The sequence below is a fragment of the Cotesia glomerata genome, linkage group LG3 (genome assembly GCF_020080835.1).
Source record: "Cotesia glomerata isolate CgM1 linkage group LG3, MPM_Cglom_v2.3, whole genome shotgun sequence".
Lineage (NCBI taxonomy): Eukaryota > Metazoa > Arthropoda > Insecta > Hymenoptera > Braconidae > Cotesia > Cotesia glomerata.
The window spans coordinates 26170871-26190371 of record NC_058160.1 but is presented as its reverse complement, the minus strand read 5'-3'; the positions used below and the strand labels follow the sequence as shown (position 1 = coordinate 26190371).

At 30.8% G+C, this 19501-nt stretch overlaps 1 protein-coding gene across 1 annotated transcript; it reads left to right on the top strand.

Annotated features, from left to right (window-relative positions):
• Window positions 1-18274: 18274 nt before the first annotated feature.
• On the top strand, window positions 18275-19493 carry LOC123260303. The gene is made up of 3 exons (XM_044721309.1): window positions 18275-18521; window positions 19106-19249; window positions 19340-19493. The coding sequence occupies exons 1-3, from the start codon at window positions 18375-18377 to the stop codon at window positions 19406-19408; spliced, it is 360 nt and encodes a 119-aa protein (XP_044577244.1). The 5' UTR covers window positions 18275-18374; the 3' UTR covers window positions 19409-19493.
• Window positions 19494-19501: the final 8 nt, after the last annotated feature.

The following is a 19501-nucleotide window of genomic DNA, read 5'->3' as shown; positions in this document are numbered from 1 at the left end:
TGAGAGGAAAAAAATTTCTCGATACAAGAAAATGTTTTCTTAATAATTACATTTTCTGGTCTGAAGAATTGGGCAAATTGATCAGTGCAAATTTTATTTAGGTAAAAATTAATAAATTTGAATGGTTCATTTCAAGAAATCTGGACACTGTTCCTAGACAACACCATTTCTTTCTCTCAATGCAGTTGATATATGCACTGTTGTATTAATTCAAAAATTTTTCGTTTTTAAATTAATTTTTTAGCTTAAAAAATTCAAAATTTCTATAATCTAGAGTAAAATATCTTGAAATTCAATCAAATTCTTCACTGGAAGCCACAATTCTCCTAAACTGATAAAATTTTCTACACGGAAAAAAAAAATATTGTTAAAATGACTATCCAACGTATCCTCAAATGACGTTTCCTTAAAATAACGATCCGGATTTCTGATTTAAGAATTCATTTGTTTGACTTAAAAGCATACAGAGAATAGCTCTTGTAAAGATATGTAAGTAGTTTCGTTAAACCAGGCAACTGTTTCATTAACGTGAGGATCTGTAAAGTTGAATTAACTAAATGTAACCCTAAAATAATGATATGGATCGTCATTTTGATGATCCGCTGTATAGCTGAATTGGCTATACAGCGTATATCTCTAAAAAAAATAACTATACGGCGTATAGTCAGAATAACGATACGTATGCTTATTCTAAAAATATTTTTTTCTCCGTGTAGGTTTTATTTAAAAAATTTCCTATTAAATTTCTCCAGAATAACTTTTTTGGTTCAAGATTTTCTCTTATGAATCAAGTTAATTTTTTTATCAGAACATCTACTAGATGTCAATATATGTATACACATCACACTTGAATCTATCAGTAGATAGACCACGACATGCTGGAAAATTGAATAGCAAATCGTGCAGCTTGACTTGGATATCGTCCAAGGATAACAGACGGCACTTTTTTTAGAAATACATTTCTTTGCTTTGTGTCAGTAAAGTGAAAATAATTGAGCGTTATGATCTAATGAGACCCCATCACGAATGATGATGACTGATGAGTCAATTACTATCACAATAATTATCAGTATCAACATAAATTTTTCGTTCAACTAATGAAAAATCTTTAATTAATTCTCAGCTATACTTAAACTTGATAATAAATTGATCAAACTAATAAATCTTACAAATACTCTATCTTCTAAATCAGAAACTTTTTTTGAGCACTAATCGGAGCTCCTTAAATAAAATGAAACGTATAAAAGTCTCCGTAGAGTTGCGGCAATATAGAGTACAGAGATCAAGCTTAAACTCTTTATCTTGTCCAAATGGTCAGTGGCTGTCCTCAGTTGTCCGATAATGCGTTGGAGGCGGTTGAGAGTGAGAGACACATGACTAGACCGCACTTGGGTCACTCTGTCGACGGTAATGTGTTCTACAAGGGTGGTTGAGGAGCAAGTAATTTCAAACCGATTTATCTTATACTTTTTACGTGGCCTCTGATTCACGATGTAAAAAGTCCTCAAGCAGAAAACAGGATTAGATTGATAATTTTATTAAACAGAGCCATAAATAAAATGGTGTTGATGAAAAAGTAACACTATTTATTTTTAATTTCCGATAGAATATAATACGGGGGTGCTTTTTGTGGACAGACGGGAGTCGCCAATGAACATTGAGTAAGAGAATGGACCGCATATAGCTGATACGATAGGAGAGGGCGTGTTGTTTTGAGGGGAACAAGTTAAGCGCAATGATGCCAGTGTATGGAAACATTGAGTTGAGTTTCGAGAGCAGGGTGGATATGGAAGAGCAAGAGAGAAAGGGATGCTTCAACAGTATGGTAGGGTGCGTGAGTTATGAGTGCTCTGTGATATCAATGCATCAATTTGGCTAAACGAAGGATTAATTTAATAACAAGTCAGCAGCGGGGGCATCGCCGTGTGATCTATGGAGAAGGGAACTACTGTAAACCGATATACAGCTTACACCTACTCTACGTATTGTGTGTATGACTAAATTATGTATATAACGTCAAGAGTTTGCATTGTTGGTTTGCTGTTGTATATAAAACACATGTGTCGAGTATTGGTATGAGTTATTTACAAATCTGGATAAATCTCCGCTAAACTTTTTGTTTTGAATTACAAAATGTGATTGACTACCGTTCATTCGTGGCAGAGTTTTGTTATTTATTGAATTTATTTATCGAGAGAATTAAGGGATTGACTTTTTATTTTTTGACACTAATTGGGAGAAATTTAGGGGAGGATTTATTTGATATTTAATTTTGAGTTATTGGTGCATTGAGTTTTTTTTAGATGTTCTTTCAATTATAAATAATGTTTAAAATCACTGAAAAAAACTACTTGATTAAAAGAAATTTTCTTAAAAGAATATTTTGCTTTAATCAAGTAGTTTTTTTTGTATAAAGTCTGAACAAGTTAAGGCCTTTAAGACAGCGCTAAAATTTTTCAGAAGTTAATTAATGGAAGAGATAACGGTGAAAAGAGCTTAACAACCTTTTTAGTAGTAAAAGCTTTTAAACTTTGTTCAACAAGTTTTTAAAGCTCGAAAACGTTGCTTTCTATTAAACTAACTTCTGATTTCTCATTAAAATAATTAAAATCCTCTAGGATTTGTTTCTAGTTTGTGATGAAAACAAACCGATATAAATACATCTCAAAAATAAAATGATTAACAATAAAAAATTTCAAATAAATTATCAGTTACAAGACACCGAACTTAATCGCAAAAACTTTTAACAACCCAGTTAAATGAATATCTAAGATATAAGAGTAGTAAAATCTTAAAAACACGTTACTGAAATAAATTACACTGCACATTAAAACTGAATGTACTCGAAGCGGGTAGTTAAATTCAGTGTGTAAATGAATCAATATAAAATTATAATAAAGCATTTATAGCAATAATAACTTAAGGCGTGAGAGAATAAGATGAGAATAATATTAAAGGGGATAAAGTAAGTAACGCATATCAGTTTCATCGTGGCGTAATGTTACTAAGCGACAACTTCTCTCGCACCCTCTTCTTCTCTATCTGTCAAGCCAATTAACCGTTCTGATCCCCAAGTCAACCAGTACAGGGTGGTCGATGGGGGCCGTCAGTACACTCTAATACTGTAAAAGCGTACTGAGGCAGTAGCTTCCAGCTTCCTTTTCTAACTTTCTTTTCAACCCCCGATCCCGATACTCCAAAAGAGTCTCTATAGGGTGCAGATTGCTTTCTCACTTCGGCAACACTGAAAGCTCATATTATACGTACTGCTTAAACGCACCCACAGAACTTGCTTTATCATGGTTAGATACCTCGCTTTCTCTCTTTATTTCTGCTCGTTATCCGCCCCTTCGTCTCTCATAGGCGATATCGGTCGGCGGGTTAGCTTCGATAACATCTAACACGCGTGTTAGAAAATACTGTCATTACTATACGTTAAAACTTTAAAGCTGGGACACACATTGGATTTTAGACTAAAAAGTGTATCTCCTCCCGCAAAAATATCCCATCTCGATGGGACACGAGCGAGCTTATCTCCACCAGGCTTATACATGCCGTGCCATTCCGATCTGCTCTTCCACATCCGCACTTTTACATGTATGTATATGAATGTATACAAAACTATAGGATACGATACTTTAAAGTCTGATGCGGGGTTCACGCGAATACCACCGGCCACATTATTTCCATCCATATCCGTATATAACGGATAGTTTATAGCACTTGGCCTCAGCATCAGCATCAGCATCAGTATCATATATGTATGCTAGATATATATATATCACCAGCAGCAAAAGCAGGACAGAAGCAGAAGCGGAGAAACGGCGAATAGAAATGCCCCGAGTTTTATCCCCTTTGGTATAAACATGACGGGTTTTATTGTTTGACGTTTTGTTATCTAATTGGTCGTTATTCGGCGCGCCGCGAGACTCATTTCGTCATTTCACGTATATATATTCCATTTAATTTCATTTCGTCCGATGCTGCATCATCATTTTGCTCATCGTTGTATCCCTTTCGATGGAGATATAATATATTATCCCTGGTGAAAATAATTTGGGAATTACGCTACTAGAGGAACTTTATTTGCATAGTATATTTGAATTCAATTGTTGATGAGAAGAGTTTGAATAAATTTCATGGAGGTAATTTATCAATTAGATTAGATACCCATAAAAATATTTTTTGATGCAGCCTTACATGTTTATATATAATTTTTAAGATGTCCTATTGTTTCATATTTGGCTTGATATACCTACACATAATTTTTCAACGGATTGAATTTAAATAATATTTTTATGAATTTTTTTTTGGAACATAAAACTTATAGCCGTATAACCATGCGATTTATTTTCTGCCACAGCAATATAGTATCTTCCTATTCCCATTTTTTTATTTTTCTGATTTTATACAAACGACTAACAAATTTATATTTGTATATACGCTTGGTAACATCAACTCTTCTAGTAGCAGAGATAAAACCTCTGAATTCAATTCTATTCTATTACAATTCTGTTCATTTGCCAACGGTTCAATTAATTTCAATCCAACAACACCCGGAGATAAATGAGGCTTTTGTTTCATTTACACAACAATGACGCTTTCACGAGTTTAGTTTCAAGCGTACCAGTACCAGTGGTTGTAATGGTGCCGGTGGCCAGCAGATACCCGGCATACAATCCACTAACGAGCTTTTGGCGTCCGGATGTCGCCCATGTATCCAATCATTGTGTACCAATCAACGCTTCCATTAAAAGATTTACCAATTGCTCCTGCATTTGCTACAAAATTTTATTCCAAATGACACACAGGTTAGATTTAGTCATTTGTTCTGATATATATACACGTGATATCAAATCAAGATACTATATTCTTTATGTACTGTCTAAATAACCTCACATACCGTTCCAAATACTCACATACATAGGTATAGCTTTCTTGAAAAGAAAAATACGATAGTCTTGGGATGAAGAAAGCCAAGAAAGATAATAGCTGAGAAGCAAAAGCTCCAGCACGCAGTCAGCAATATCATAAAGTAAGTTTGTGGCGTGGATGGCCGCCGTGCGCTTATAATGGACAATAACCACGATATACTGCCTCATTCAGACACCCTTGGAAAACATAGAATACAGTTACCCAGCTTCTGAGGATAATTTAACTCTTTATCCAGCAGAGTATTTACGAAATATAAATGCTAGTGAGCCATCATTTTCAATAAACTTACGATATTGCCCATAGAATTGCTGTTTTTTGATTAATTACACTGTCATACGCGGATAAGAAATGCACGCGGTGTTATTTCACAGGATAAAAAACGATAAAAATAACTGGATTTGTGTGTGGATGTATCTATGTACAAGTGGGTTGGAACACGTTAAAATGAGGAGGGTAGAATGATAAAAATGGAGACAGAAGGAAAGAGAGGGAGCTACCCGGTAACTCAGAGGACCAGAGAAAGATCAGGAGAAACGGAAAAGGAGAAAAAGCTAAACGCGCGGAATCGCGAGGCTATATTTTACATAGGATTGGGGTTGAAACCCGGCGCGCATCGACGTTTGATATTTTTATGCGGTGGCGCCACTGCGTCGAGATTTACGAGGCAGATATGTGATCACAAAATGGCCGACAGTAAATCAAATATGGTGCATCGGGAAAACATCCGGCATTATTATTGGGACTTTTATTGGATTCCCGAGGCAATAAAGCAAAACGCATGACGTTATTTTACAATACCTTCATATATCCATCTTCTTTACTGCATGATTAGGCGCTGCAATACCGCGGTGCTCCAGCGACCCAGACATTACATTCGAGGATTAAATGCTTTTTTCTTCTGGTTCTATGATAAAAAATGAGTAATCTTCTTTGATTAATTCTTATCGGTTTTATGGACATCGTCTTTCCTTTGGACAGCGAACATGGAACAAAACTAGCTGGAAAAAAAAGTAAAATTTAAAAAAATTGCAAGAAATATTAGAATAGATCATTCTAATGGAAAAAGAATTAAAAATACTTTGAATGGTCGATCAAAGTTCGAATTCAGATTAATAAATTTAAAATATCTCAACAAAGTAAATTCACTAAATTTCAGTCTTAAAATTAGTATTTTTCAACATTCAACCCAGTTTTCCATAATTATGAAAATTTTTTTATCAAAGCCAAAGATATTTACATAGCATGCCAGCCTGCAGCAGATAAACAAAGACTACCGAAAAGGAAGTATTTTTTATAGCATCTCGTAATATAATCAATGCCACAGAATATGTTTGTTGAGCAAACACAGTAAAAATATAAAAAGAACTAAACGAGACAAGAACGAGGACACAACATTGGTATCCGTGTCAGTTTGGAGCAATGTCTTCGGGGGTTGTTGTCTAAAATAACATCAGCCACTGCTGGACAGAATTCCACTTCTCTCTTTCTCTTTCTCACAGTTGACAACAAACTCAATACAAGAATATCAGATGAATTTTCACTTCGGCAAGCCGTTTTACAGGTGTCTGTGTTAGTTCAAAACTTTTTACAAACTGGCTCATTCTATTTTCTATTTCAATTCTGTTTTCTGTGTTTATTTTTATTTCATTTTAACTTTTATTATATTAACATTTTTCTTCCTAACATCAACAAAGGCTGAAGATCTCCTGCGTGGGACGAATGCCCTACTGTGTTAATGAATGTGTGGTCTACATCTAATATAAATTATATAACATGGAAAACGGATAAATAAGTCACTGCTTAGTTATTTTATTATTAAATATTAAATTAATAGTTTTTTTAAATGACACTTTTCACATCGTTTATTTATGTACTTTTTCCGGTACAGAACAGCATAGCAGAATATTGTTATACAACATACAATATATATACATATAATACTAACTACTTAGAGTGTTAATGTATAACAGCGATCACAACTGAAATATCTTTAACTGAATACAAATAGACATAATCTAAAAAGACACCAAATAAAATAACTCAGTGGTGAATATATGAATGGTCAATATAATAATAAATACTATACACAAGTTAAACCCGGCTTAAACTTTTCTTTGTCCATTCGAATTCGGTGTAAGCTCCTCCTACAATAATATAAACGTCGGCCGGAAATACTTTCGTCTTAGTCTACCATTGATGCATTGATTCATTCACTGATTTTTAACTTATGAAAGAAATGAGACGAGCTAGTCAGAAATACATCCACAATTACAGATATACAAATACGAAAAAGTATTCCTATATAATGTAACTATCATTGTTATGTATATACAGCTTATGACGAGCTAGTCTCTTTTTGCCGTGTGTATTATTCTATTCTACCTTCTACCTAATATAAGACTCTATACCGCGTGCAATAGGGTGCATTATGACGATTTATGGTCGACAAATAAACCCTTGCATTGAGATACTTGCTAATGGTTTTCATTTTTTATTTGTTCATTTCCTTTGAATATATTAAGAACCGGTCTTTGGAAACGTCCATCATGGCAACGATTTATGGTATCATAAAAGTTGTTTAAAAAATTCCAACATGGAAAATTGTTTACACTAAAGTATTATTAAATTATCATTAGTGATGATGGAAGTCGGCTAACATTATATGATTTGAAAAAAAAAATTTTTTTTTCTGAGTGTATAAATTGAATCTTTAAAAATTTCTTAATATTTAGAGGTAATATTGAATATTATTGTTTGAATTTTAACATTGTATAATTACTATGTATAATTTTGAATATTGTATAAATGTGTATATTTATATTTTGTTTCCAGCCTGAAGAAGCTGAGAAAATACAGCGAAATGTTGCGACCCAAAATGCAGTAGCATTCCGTTCATTGATCCGTATTCCCTCTGAAATCTTTACATCTTATGTTTATGTTGGATCTCAATAGTTACACTGATAGAAGGATTTGTTTATAGTTAAAAATATTTGTTAATATTTAACAAATCATTTATTAGAATCCACTTTTTAGTCCTTAACAAATATTTATTAGTGTTTAAAAAGATTTATTATTATTTAATAAATGAATATCAGCTTTATTAAATACAAATAAATCATTTTAAATACTAAGAAATATTTGTTTAATACTAAAAAGTGGTCTCTAATAAATGATTTGTTAACTATTAACAAATATTTTTTAATACAAATAAATCCTTCTATCAGTGTAGGATAAAAAATTTTCAAAGTAAACTTTTTTTTTTTATCTAAGAAATATCAATTATTATAAATTTTGAAATTGAATATCTCAAGTAAATTTTCGGAAAAATCAATAAATAATATTTTCAACATTAAGTAATATTCATAATCATAATTATAAACACAATATTATCAGGGAATTAAAACTCCTTGTCAGTAGATACAACAGGTAAATTTTGTGAATCGCGCATGGCTGTTAGGATGCAAATGTCTGTATCACCATATACATGCCAACGTTAATCAGCGTCGGCGTCGGTCAGCAGAGTTAATCTTCACATTTACTGCCTTATTGATTATCTTAGTGCACATATTGCCAAAAAAAAAAGTGTGTGTGTACTTATGTACGCACGTTAGAAGTTATACTTCTTTGGCGTAACAAGATAAAAATCTTTCTAAATATTTTATCTATCGCGTTATCCTACGTTTGTAGAAAAAACGACACTTATAATAGAAAAAAAGGTATTCAATACATTGAAAGTTTTATTATAACGCATTATCTAGTTAAATAAAGTTTATTTAAATATCATAAAAAAATTATTTCTACATAATTAAAGAAATCTGGAAATCGGTTGAGCGTGCAGCCCAACCCTAGAACTTCCTGCTAAGTTTGCATTTCAAGCACCTTAAAATGTGTTTTTTGATTAATATTTGAGCTTTTCAAGCTCAAAGCACAGTTTTTCACATTTTGAGCTCGAAGAGCTCATATGTATTAATCGACGATGACTTTTGAATGTGTTGTTCGATTTTCTTTTTTAAAAAAGCATTCGACGCAGTTTTTAAAGCACAATAAGAAAATGTACAGGTTTATATTGATTGGTTGAGAGATCTCGAAGATATCATAAAAAAATACCGAAAAACAAAATTTTACGAATTTTTAAAGAACTATAACTTTTGAATGCGTCGTTCGATTTTTATTTTCAAAAAAACATTCAACGCAGTTTTTTAAGAACAAAAAACATATACATAGTTTTGTTATGATTTTTTCGCACACTTTGGAGTTATTTTTAAAAAACATAAAAATTCAAATTTTTTTTTTAATTTCTTCGGAATGGCTTGATAAATTAACTCTTAATTCTAATCAGATCTACGTTTTGATAGACCCTTTTGAATGACGTATCATAGAACTCAATCGGTTGATTCGTTTTTGAGAAACCGTACGACAAAAATTTATTGACACACACACACGGCCGGACACCTCGGCGGGAATAATCAGAATGGCTTCCTGGGACCTTAAAACGTGGACATCCGATGAAAACTCGACTTTTGAAAATCGGACCGAAATCAATAACTTTCCATTATTAAAAATTTTTAATTTTTTTAGCGGGAAGTTAAAAATATATACTAATATGAAATATCGTGAATACAGTTGCCAGTTCTCACGCAAACATACGTAGATGTACTTATTTTTATTGTGTTGGTAACTTTTTTTTAAAAAACTAAAATGTTGAGTAACTAACTTCAGGGTGTCAGTTTTTCGTGACGGTGTGCGCGCGCATCGTAAAAATTTACCCTCATCATTTTTGCCTAACGCGCCAAAAGAAGTATAACTTCAAAAAAAATTACACACCTCAAAAAAACTTGCCTTGTTAAATAAATTAAGCTGGTTCGATTCTAGCTATCGTGAAAATAACAAATTGAAAAAATAAAATCCCAAGTTTGTAGTCTGTCTCGGATATATTTAATGGCAATAAAAATGCAAGGTGGATCCATTACCATGCGGAGGAGTAGAGAGCAGCATACTAGCGGAGTAGCGCACGTTTGGAAGACACCGAACGAATGGGAAACGTACCCATTGGAATATTAAAATAATCTGTGATTACTTTAATAAATCAGAGCAGGATGAAAGTACAGGACAGGACGAGTACCCTCTACTTCAACTCCTTGGTCCTCGATCCTTGCGTACAGTAGCAGCAGTAGTTCCCGGGTCGTCAGTTTACTACTTCGAGTCCGGGCGGTCTGGGCTCAGCTTTCTTTTCTCTCTTATAACTTATAACAATATATACTTGTTCGTGCTCTTGAGCATAATCTCTCTTATATATTCGCTCGCTCCCACTCACTATTGCTTGTACTTTTCTGGTATTATATGAAGACTGGAGTCATGCTTTAGCGAAGAGTAAGGACAGGAGTATGCCGACCGGCAGAAGCTGAGCCAGTCACAGATGTGACTGTACCCCTAATGAGCGCGCTATTTTTCACGAGTATTTTTATCCCGTTTATTGGCCGCCCGCTTCAACAAACTGTCGGCTGGTTATTAATCATCTGGCTCTTACGACTTTGAGTTTTATTTCTTCCAAGGATAAAAGTAAGAGGGCGACAAAGAGTAGACCCATGTGATGATCATTCTTATACACCGATGGGGGGCACTAACTTCTTTCTTTCCCCTCTCTTTTGTTTATTATTATTATTATCATAAATATAATAATAATACAATACAATATCAAACCTGCTGATACTCCCGCGTGTTGCGTTATTTAACGTCACTACAAAAATTAAATAACTCAGGTATAAACCCAGTGTATTTTCATTATTCACACCCTCTATGGAATACATCTATTCAGATATTAGTGAAATGCATTGCCCAGACCCAACAATTATCTTCCAATTTGTCTCTCATCCATCTTATCTATTTTTATTTCAGGTCCTTTTTATTAAAAAGGTATTAGATCGAAAAAAATAAACGATAATGTCTACTCAGATTGACGTTTCTCTTTAATATTGAAAAATATATTTGAAAAATGCAAAGAAAAAATATACTGGATAAAAAAAGTATTTTTAAGAGCATTTTCCTCTAAGAATTTTATATTATTAGTTAAAGAACAAGTTTCTTCGTTCAAAATATTAAAAAAACTTAAAAATTACTTGGTAACTCATTTTAAAACGTATTTGAGAAAATTTCCTCTGAATAAGTAATCCTTTCCCTTGATCCCTTTCTTCAAAAATTTTTTTAAATGACTACAAAAAAACTGAGACTATTCTGCGTGAAAAAACGACAAAATTGATCAACTTCCTTGAGAAGTTTAAAACTTTTCAGTATTTTCCCATTTTGACCTCTAACTTATATATGTTTGGTGCTTCGAAATGAGCTTTTAAGCATTTTTTGTGAATTTTAATGTATATTTTTTTACTTTAATATCAATAATAATTCAAAAAATGAACATCCCTTCATATTCCAGGAAAATAGAATGAACTACTATCCTGTCAATCCAGTTTCACATGAATAATATAATATACACTATCCTCCTAGCACTAAATATCCTACACTCAAACTCGCTACGAGAATAGTAAAATAGTAAAACGGGATTAGTGAAGTTTGAGAGGAAAGAACATAAATTTATGAATGAACTCAAAACTACAACTATAAGGAATCCATGAATGAAACTGCAGGGATCGCATCACTATACACATACTCCGACAAAGTTAGTATATACAACCGTGTTATATCCTCGTCATTTTAACTTAGTTATAAATAAACGAGGGTGGCGCACCTGTCCTCAATAGCTACCGGGATTCAACAGTCAAATATCGTCCTAAAAGGCATCACTAAGTCACTATGAATAGACCGAGTCACTAAGTCACGTCCGGTCAGTCCGTGGGATCCTCATCTTCGTCCTCATCCTCAGCCTAGCGGTCTACTACTTACATATCACTTGTTACAAAAATACTATATACTTTACCCTTGACATTAGTATGCACTAAAAAGCTATTTTACTAGCATTTGAATGCTACAAATTAAATACCGAACCGCAATGTCACTCACTTTTGTGTGACTCAGTCGTCACTTTGAATCGATGGATTTTTAATTTTACTATTTAACCACTCACCATTTAAAATTTTTAAACACCCGAAAAAAATAAAATTTCTACGGTGTCATTCGGAATAATGACTGTAAGATAGAATAACAATTATCGGTATTATATTGTTATTGCTACATTACATTTATTTTTTTTTCTGTATTTATACCACTAATGATGTTTAATTATTATCCAAACATTAAATTTTTTTTAGTGATTAAAATCAGTTTTTTCAGTAAAAGTTCATCAAATCTAATAATTTTAATTTTTTACCAATGAATTTTTTTTCTCGATTTTTTAATCCTTGATGGTCGCCATTTTTCAGAAGGGCTGAGTTTATTTTTAGGCGGCTCTATAATTTTAATATATAATATTTAAAGTGTAAAAAAATGATTAAAAAGTCGAAAAAAAATCGCCAGAACAAGAGAGAACACAAAAACTTTGAATTTTACGATTTTTTAATTTTTTAGGAACATTTAAGTAATTCCAAAAGATAGTTTTTATCAGAACATGGCTGTAAATCTCAACTTTTTATTCTTTAGATGGAGAGAAAAATTAAATAGAGTCGAAAAAAAATCCGTAACATAATAGAAAATTTTTTGAAAGCGGGAAATTAAAAGTATATTTAAAAATGATTTAAATAAGTGTTTAGATTTGTCCTAATTAAATAAAATAAATTTAATTATCTGTAGTTTAAACAACACCTGAGTTCCTCCAGTTGTTATACTTGTCACTAAAATTACAGCCGAATATCTTTTGTCAATTTTTCTCAGGCATTTATCTTGAAGCTCCTCATTATATAAATACCACTTTCATCTGTCACGAGTTCACATCTGTCGTAAATAATATGTCTCATAATCCTCACTCAGTGTAATTGTATAAATTGTATTATTTTATCACTGACAGATTTAAATAGCTCTTATTAATATAAAATATCTTAAAACCATGGAATAACCAAACAGAAATTAAACAAGAGTATTTGTATTGCTTATTATCCTATCCACGGATGCTTGCAATAAAAATTCATATCCACATTGAAGATATATTTTTATATTTATAAATTAGATATTACATATATGTGGAGTATATAATACAAATGTATAAAGCCGATGAACAAGCTGCTCTCTGTAACGTCTATCGAGATATGGCCAGACGGTAATAACTGAAAACCGTACAGTAATAATGTAATATATGTGTCATGATCGATGGGGAGTGATTGAGTCGTAATATCGGTACTCGTAGCCTCGGCTATCGCGTAACCATCTGGCGCGTGGCACTGTTATTGCATCTCGCTAAACATATATACCTATATGACATAAATATATACACTTACATGTATTTATATACGGACAAGTTTATGTGTTAACCGTATAAATTCATTAGAGCTCTGTAAACTAATATAATATGTTATAATCAGATCAATTTCCTTCATTGATAATCCTCCATCAAACATATTTTACCCTCGATTTATGATTTCATAAGTACAGGGTTCTAAATCAGGTGCATCGAGAGAAAATGAGTCAGCGGTTCTTTTAATTTGAGACACTTTTTGTGATATTTTATGATTGAAGGGATAACAAGAAGCTGAAAAGTACTAAACAGATTTACTTTACACGGTTACACGTTTACTTAGAAACTAATTGAGTAGATTGAACTTACCTCAATCCTGATTATTGAAAAATTAATAATATTTTTAAATCAAAAGTTGATTCTCGCTACGCTAATCCGTATTAGAACTCATTGACAGTGCACTCAAAAAATAGTTAACTTGATTTAAGAAAAAAATTCTTGAATCAAATACAATTTATTTAAGAGAGATAATTTTTTTTAGAAACTAAGAAACATCGAATTTTTTTCATATTTAAAAAAAATAAAATATTGAGAGTATATTGACCAGAAAATAAAAAATATTTACATAAAATTATAGCATATATTTGAGAGCGTCAATCCGAATTTTTAATCGTATGGAAACTTTAAACTGTCTGAACTGTAACTCAAAAAAATATTGATCCATTTAGCTTAAATAGAAATCAATTTTTATTATTGTTTCACTTCAATAGAAAAAGAGTCACAAGTTCAGCAATTGTGGAGCTTGCGCCAGAGTAGTCAAAAAAATTTCACTGAGCCTTTATTTCGTAAAAAAAAGTTTTGTACTCTATAAAGTTCAAATGAAATTATGCTAAAAATTCAAAATAATATGATTATTTAATCATCTGTTTCAATTTCTAAAAAAAGTTCTAAATCAAAATACTAAAATTAATACGCTTAATCAATACGCCTATTGGAGGAATTACCAGCAGATATAATAAATTCTTCAAGTTTAGAAGTTTTTAAAAACAAAATATTTGATCACTTATTTAATCTCGATATCTAAGCAAAAATTCTTCATCAGTTAAATCAATATACTCATTAAATCAATTATTGTTAATGTATTTTCTTTTGTTTACTCCAAAAAACTACATTACAATGTATTAACAAATTGTCATATTATTTTATGTTTTCCTAATTTAATACATCATAAATTTATAAAATTGTCATATCCTGTATATTTATATTAAATATGTATTAATTGTTAAGTATGTATTTTGTATAATTTGCCATCAGACTTGAGCTTTGGCATAATTGAATAAATCTTAGTCTAAATCTAAATCTAAAATTCACCAGTGAAATATCTACGGCTTTTGAACCAAAAATTCCAACTAATTTTTCCCTTATAAGTACTATGATATAATAAAAAAATAAAAATGTGAATATAAATATATTATATTTACACATACATTGATTAATTTGTTCAACCAATTAGTCATAGTTCAATACACCTAACATCCATTGGACGTTTGTTAAAATGTTTTTTCCAAGTTGACCCTCAAGTAAAGCAAAAGCAGTAATGTCATGTGTGATAGGTTTTTTAGATATATTTTCGCTACACTGTGCTATGACATGAATGAAATATATTCAACACGCTCCATATACCGTGTACCCGTTATTTGCTCGTCCTCATCCGTTTTCAACTCAATAGAAAAGCAAACAGCATAGTTGTGAGCTTTGCACGTGAAAAGACTGACTCTGAGATGAGAGAGAGGAGAGAAGGGAGAAGTCAATCTGTGTGCTGAATGTACTGGTGTAGCTTCGTGTATTGTAAGTAGTATAGAGCTTGATATAATGACAGTGGAGAGGAAAGAGAGAAAGAAAGAAAGAAAGAAAGAGCTAGTGTAGCTAATACGTGATGATGACAATGGCCAAAAACTACAGCTGCTAAGTAAAGAGCCTGCATCTACGTCAGGCTGTCTATAACTTTTCTATGTCCTTCTTTCTCGCGCTCATTAAACAAACCCCAGTTATTTCTCTTTTATTATGTAAGAATGTCGCTGTTTATTTAACTATTTTTTTTTGTCGTTGATCCTTTTGTCTCGCGGATTACTGGCTTAAGTTATTGCTATTACTTAAAAAAACGTTAAAACCATTTACACTGTATAAATTTCAGTGGGTATCATTTGAGAAGCTGCCTCTACTTCATCACGCAAAAGCTGCTTCTATTTTTTTTCTGTATTATTGATGATGGAATTAATATAGTGAGGATTCGAGGATGATGGATATTTATCATAGAAAAAGTTTGATAAAATGGGAATATTTGTATAATAATAAAATATCTATTTTTGAAAATTTAAGCCTACTCAGATTTGGATCTATTGTTAGAAGTTTTTTTCTGAAATAAATTGAACACATTCATCAATGTTTTTTTAGTCCAAACAAAAATTCAAGACGATCGAAAAATTGAATTTTGATATTGTAAATTTATTATAAATTATTTTTGGGTAATATAGTCGAAGCTTTTAACTTTTAAAACTTACTATTAATTTTAATGGTATAGTTAAATCTATACTAATAAATGGAGAGCCGGTTATTTTGTTCGGTTATACTGTAAAAAACTATTGAACCGATCGGAATAATACTTATACCATAAAGATGCAGCGTATTACGGAGAAGGTTTTAGTATATGATACGTTGGAAATTACTTATCCGGAACCTATACTTTTTTGACTTAGAAATAATGAATTTTTATTATAACTACATTTATTCTATTCGATTGTTATTTGTTTAAAATAAATTTTTTAATCCTATTGGTTATGCTTATATATTAGGCAGATTTTTTCACTTATGAGACCTGCAATTTCTTTAACTGAAACTTTCAATGCTCATTAAAAATTTTTTTTTTCATATCAATTATTATTCATTTTTGTAAGAAAGACACGGGAATGTTATAATAATTGCATATTGAAAGTTACTATGAATATCAGCTAGAATAATTACATTGATAAAAGGTGCATGCTAATTCGATAGAATTGGGAATCTGTGCAAGTCAAAACAATTCTCTAATTAAATTTCAAGTCTAGATCTAAAAAAATGCAATTCTATAAAGCGCCCAACGGAGCGGGCGAGTAACAGCTAGTTCTAATTAATTCAGAAAAACCTAAAATTTTATAAATTAAATTGTACTTGTTAGACTAATAATTCCAAAAATATGGGAATGAAATATCCCAAGCACGTCGCAATTTCTCATATTATTGAATAATATTAAATTATGATTGTACAATATTAAACGAAAATGTATTAAATTAATTATTACAAATTTTCGATAACGAATGATTAATCAGTAAATATATATATATATATATATATATATATATATATATATATATATATATATATATATATATATATATATTATTTTCCGAGCAATGCTTGGGATGAATATACATATCTAGAGATGTATCTACAGAGTTTGTGTGTGTATAGTATAGTAGAAGTAGCATAGAAGGTAACGCGGGTTTGTGATACTGACAATAAATTATGGAGGTACCGGGTAATAATAATGTGGCAAATAGTGTTAAATATGGTCGGTTGTGACAGAGCTAATAGGGGAGGAGGGATTTCATAGCTCGTTTTATGAAAGGTATACCTTGCACGCTTCGATTTAAATTCAAACACTATTTTATTATAATTTATAATAAATATAAGTATAATACCTAATTAAGATTGGATTAAAAATTTGAATAAACTTGCTTATTCCCTATCCCAGTAATTAAAATGAAAGTAAAAATTTAAAAACAGCGTGTTAATGTTTGTACGAAACTATTCGATGGGATTAAATAGTAAATCTGTTATGAATTTAATTATAAGCTATTAATTTAAGGAATGGTGAGAAGTACACAGCTTTCACAACTGGCAAGGTAATAAACTTTATGTCGGGCTAGGTACAGTACTTGGAGTAATTATTATTATATTTTTGGTTCAATAAGCAACCGAGCGACCCCTAAACTCGGTTCTAAATACTTATGTATATATTATAAGGCTTTTACACCCATTAAACATTTATATAGGCCTTGTATTATTGTAATTATTATTGTACTATTAAATTAATAATAACAATAAAATTTTTTTTTATTATTTTTATTTATCATTTTTTTTCTTAATTATTATTTTTATTATTTGACGACCTAATTTAAAGCCCATTAAAAGTTACTAGTTAGGATATTTTAATACTCTGATATTTGGTAAAGATTTATTGGTTGTATATTTAAGAAGAGATACGTCAATTTTACAGCGCCTATTTATTAAAATAGTAATAAAATGCGCATAAGTATTAAAATATATTATAAGCTGAAATTGAGTGATGGTACGTTAAAGTTTAAGTTATTTATAAATAAAATTTTGTTGTCGTAGGAGTTTTACAGAGGAATACTTTAAATTCTTTAGTATTATCTGTTAGTTTTAGCGTTTTATTGCCAGAGTTTAAATTACGGCAATAAATAAATCGTGAGTTGAATTTTTAAATTAAATTTGCCGTTTTATTATTATTCAAGTGGTTTAAGTGCCACTGGAGGAACGAGTTTAATTTCAAGTTAAAACCTGACATCTTTTGTCATACTTTCAAAGTAAATATTATTGATCTTTTTATATGAACTACCATGTCGGTGCTTTAGCGTCCGACATTTTGATTAATTGGTAAGCAAGAAAATCGATCATTATAGCATGCATAAATTATAATTTACATACCATATACATAAAAAACTGCAACTGGCAAGCTGTAAAAATATTAAAAAATAATTATGACTAATTATTATCAATTATTTATCGAGTTTTTGACAAATATTTGCGGACGAAAAAATTGTGCGACCGTCCCGGCCGGAGGATATGTTCCATCTGGCGGTTAAAAAGAAGACTTCCTTGTGGCGCTGCGCGGGAGTTTCAAAATTTCTCGCTAGGGAGCGCTAGTGTATTGTTTTAAGAAACACGGAGGAAAAGGAAAGTTCATTTTGGGTCCGTGGTTTTCGGACAAAAAAATAAAATTAAACATCAATCGATTTGATTACCATAACGTGAGATAATTATGGCTGGCCGTGAAACGTTTGATATTTCTCCGCTTCAAAAAGAAATATTAGAGCACCGTACAGCAAGGCGCAATAAATTGCGATATGAGTATCTGAAACAAACTCAAAATCCTTATCGTCATGCTTTGGGTGTCGGAGGTATTGTTGTAAGTGTCAACAAATCCAACCTTACATTTATCTATTTTTAAATTAATTTTTTAAATAATTTTAATATTTTTATTTAAATATTATAAATTTATAATTTCTGGATTATTAATTTTACAATTTATTTGTTGTGTATGTTTTAATTGATTTTATTCTGTTACATAATATTCTGTTTTGAGTATTATGATTATTATTATTATTAGTTAAACGAATTGAATTGTTTATTTTAAAAAATTAAATTATGAATTAACAAATTGAAATATTAAAAAAAAATAATTATAAATCAATATTATCATTTAGTAAATTTCTACTTTTTTTTTTTATACTTTATTTATTTATTTTTAAACCATAAAAATATTTAATAATACTAAAGTTAGCCGACGTTTTTAATTTTTTGTTGTTTTTTTTTCATTTATTAAATTATAACTAAAAAATATTTTAAAAAGTTACACGTGTAATTTTTTAAATTTTTTACAAATGAATTTTTTTGTAATAATTTTTTCAATAAAAAAAAAACTAAAAGTTTTTAAATGTCGGCTAACTTAATTTTCATAAATATTTAACTAAGTAATTTTGATAATTACAGGACGATATCGCAGTCAATCGCTTTATGGCAATGAAAGTCAGAGGAGCTGAGTTTTTTAGACCAACTGTTAAAAACGCCGCATTCTTCTGGATAGGGATGCTCGGACCAATATTACTTACTACATACATTGTCCGAAAACGCAGGGTATGAATTACATATAACAATAATAAATTGATGTTAATATATTTAATTTTAAAAATTTTCACTAAATATATTTATATTTTCCTTTAACAGATCGCGAAGGAGACGAAGTTGAGATCTGGTCTTGTAAGCTACCGAGACCGTGATTTTGCTTGTAATTAAGCTATGTTTTTGTAGGAGTACATATATATATATCTATATAATATTGATTGGGGGAAAATAAATAAAAGTAGAACTATTAAAATTATATACATA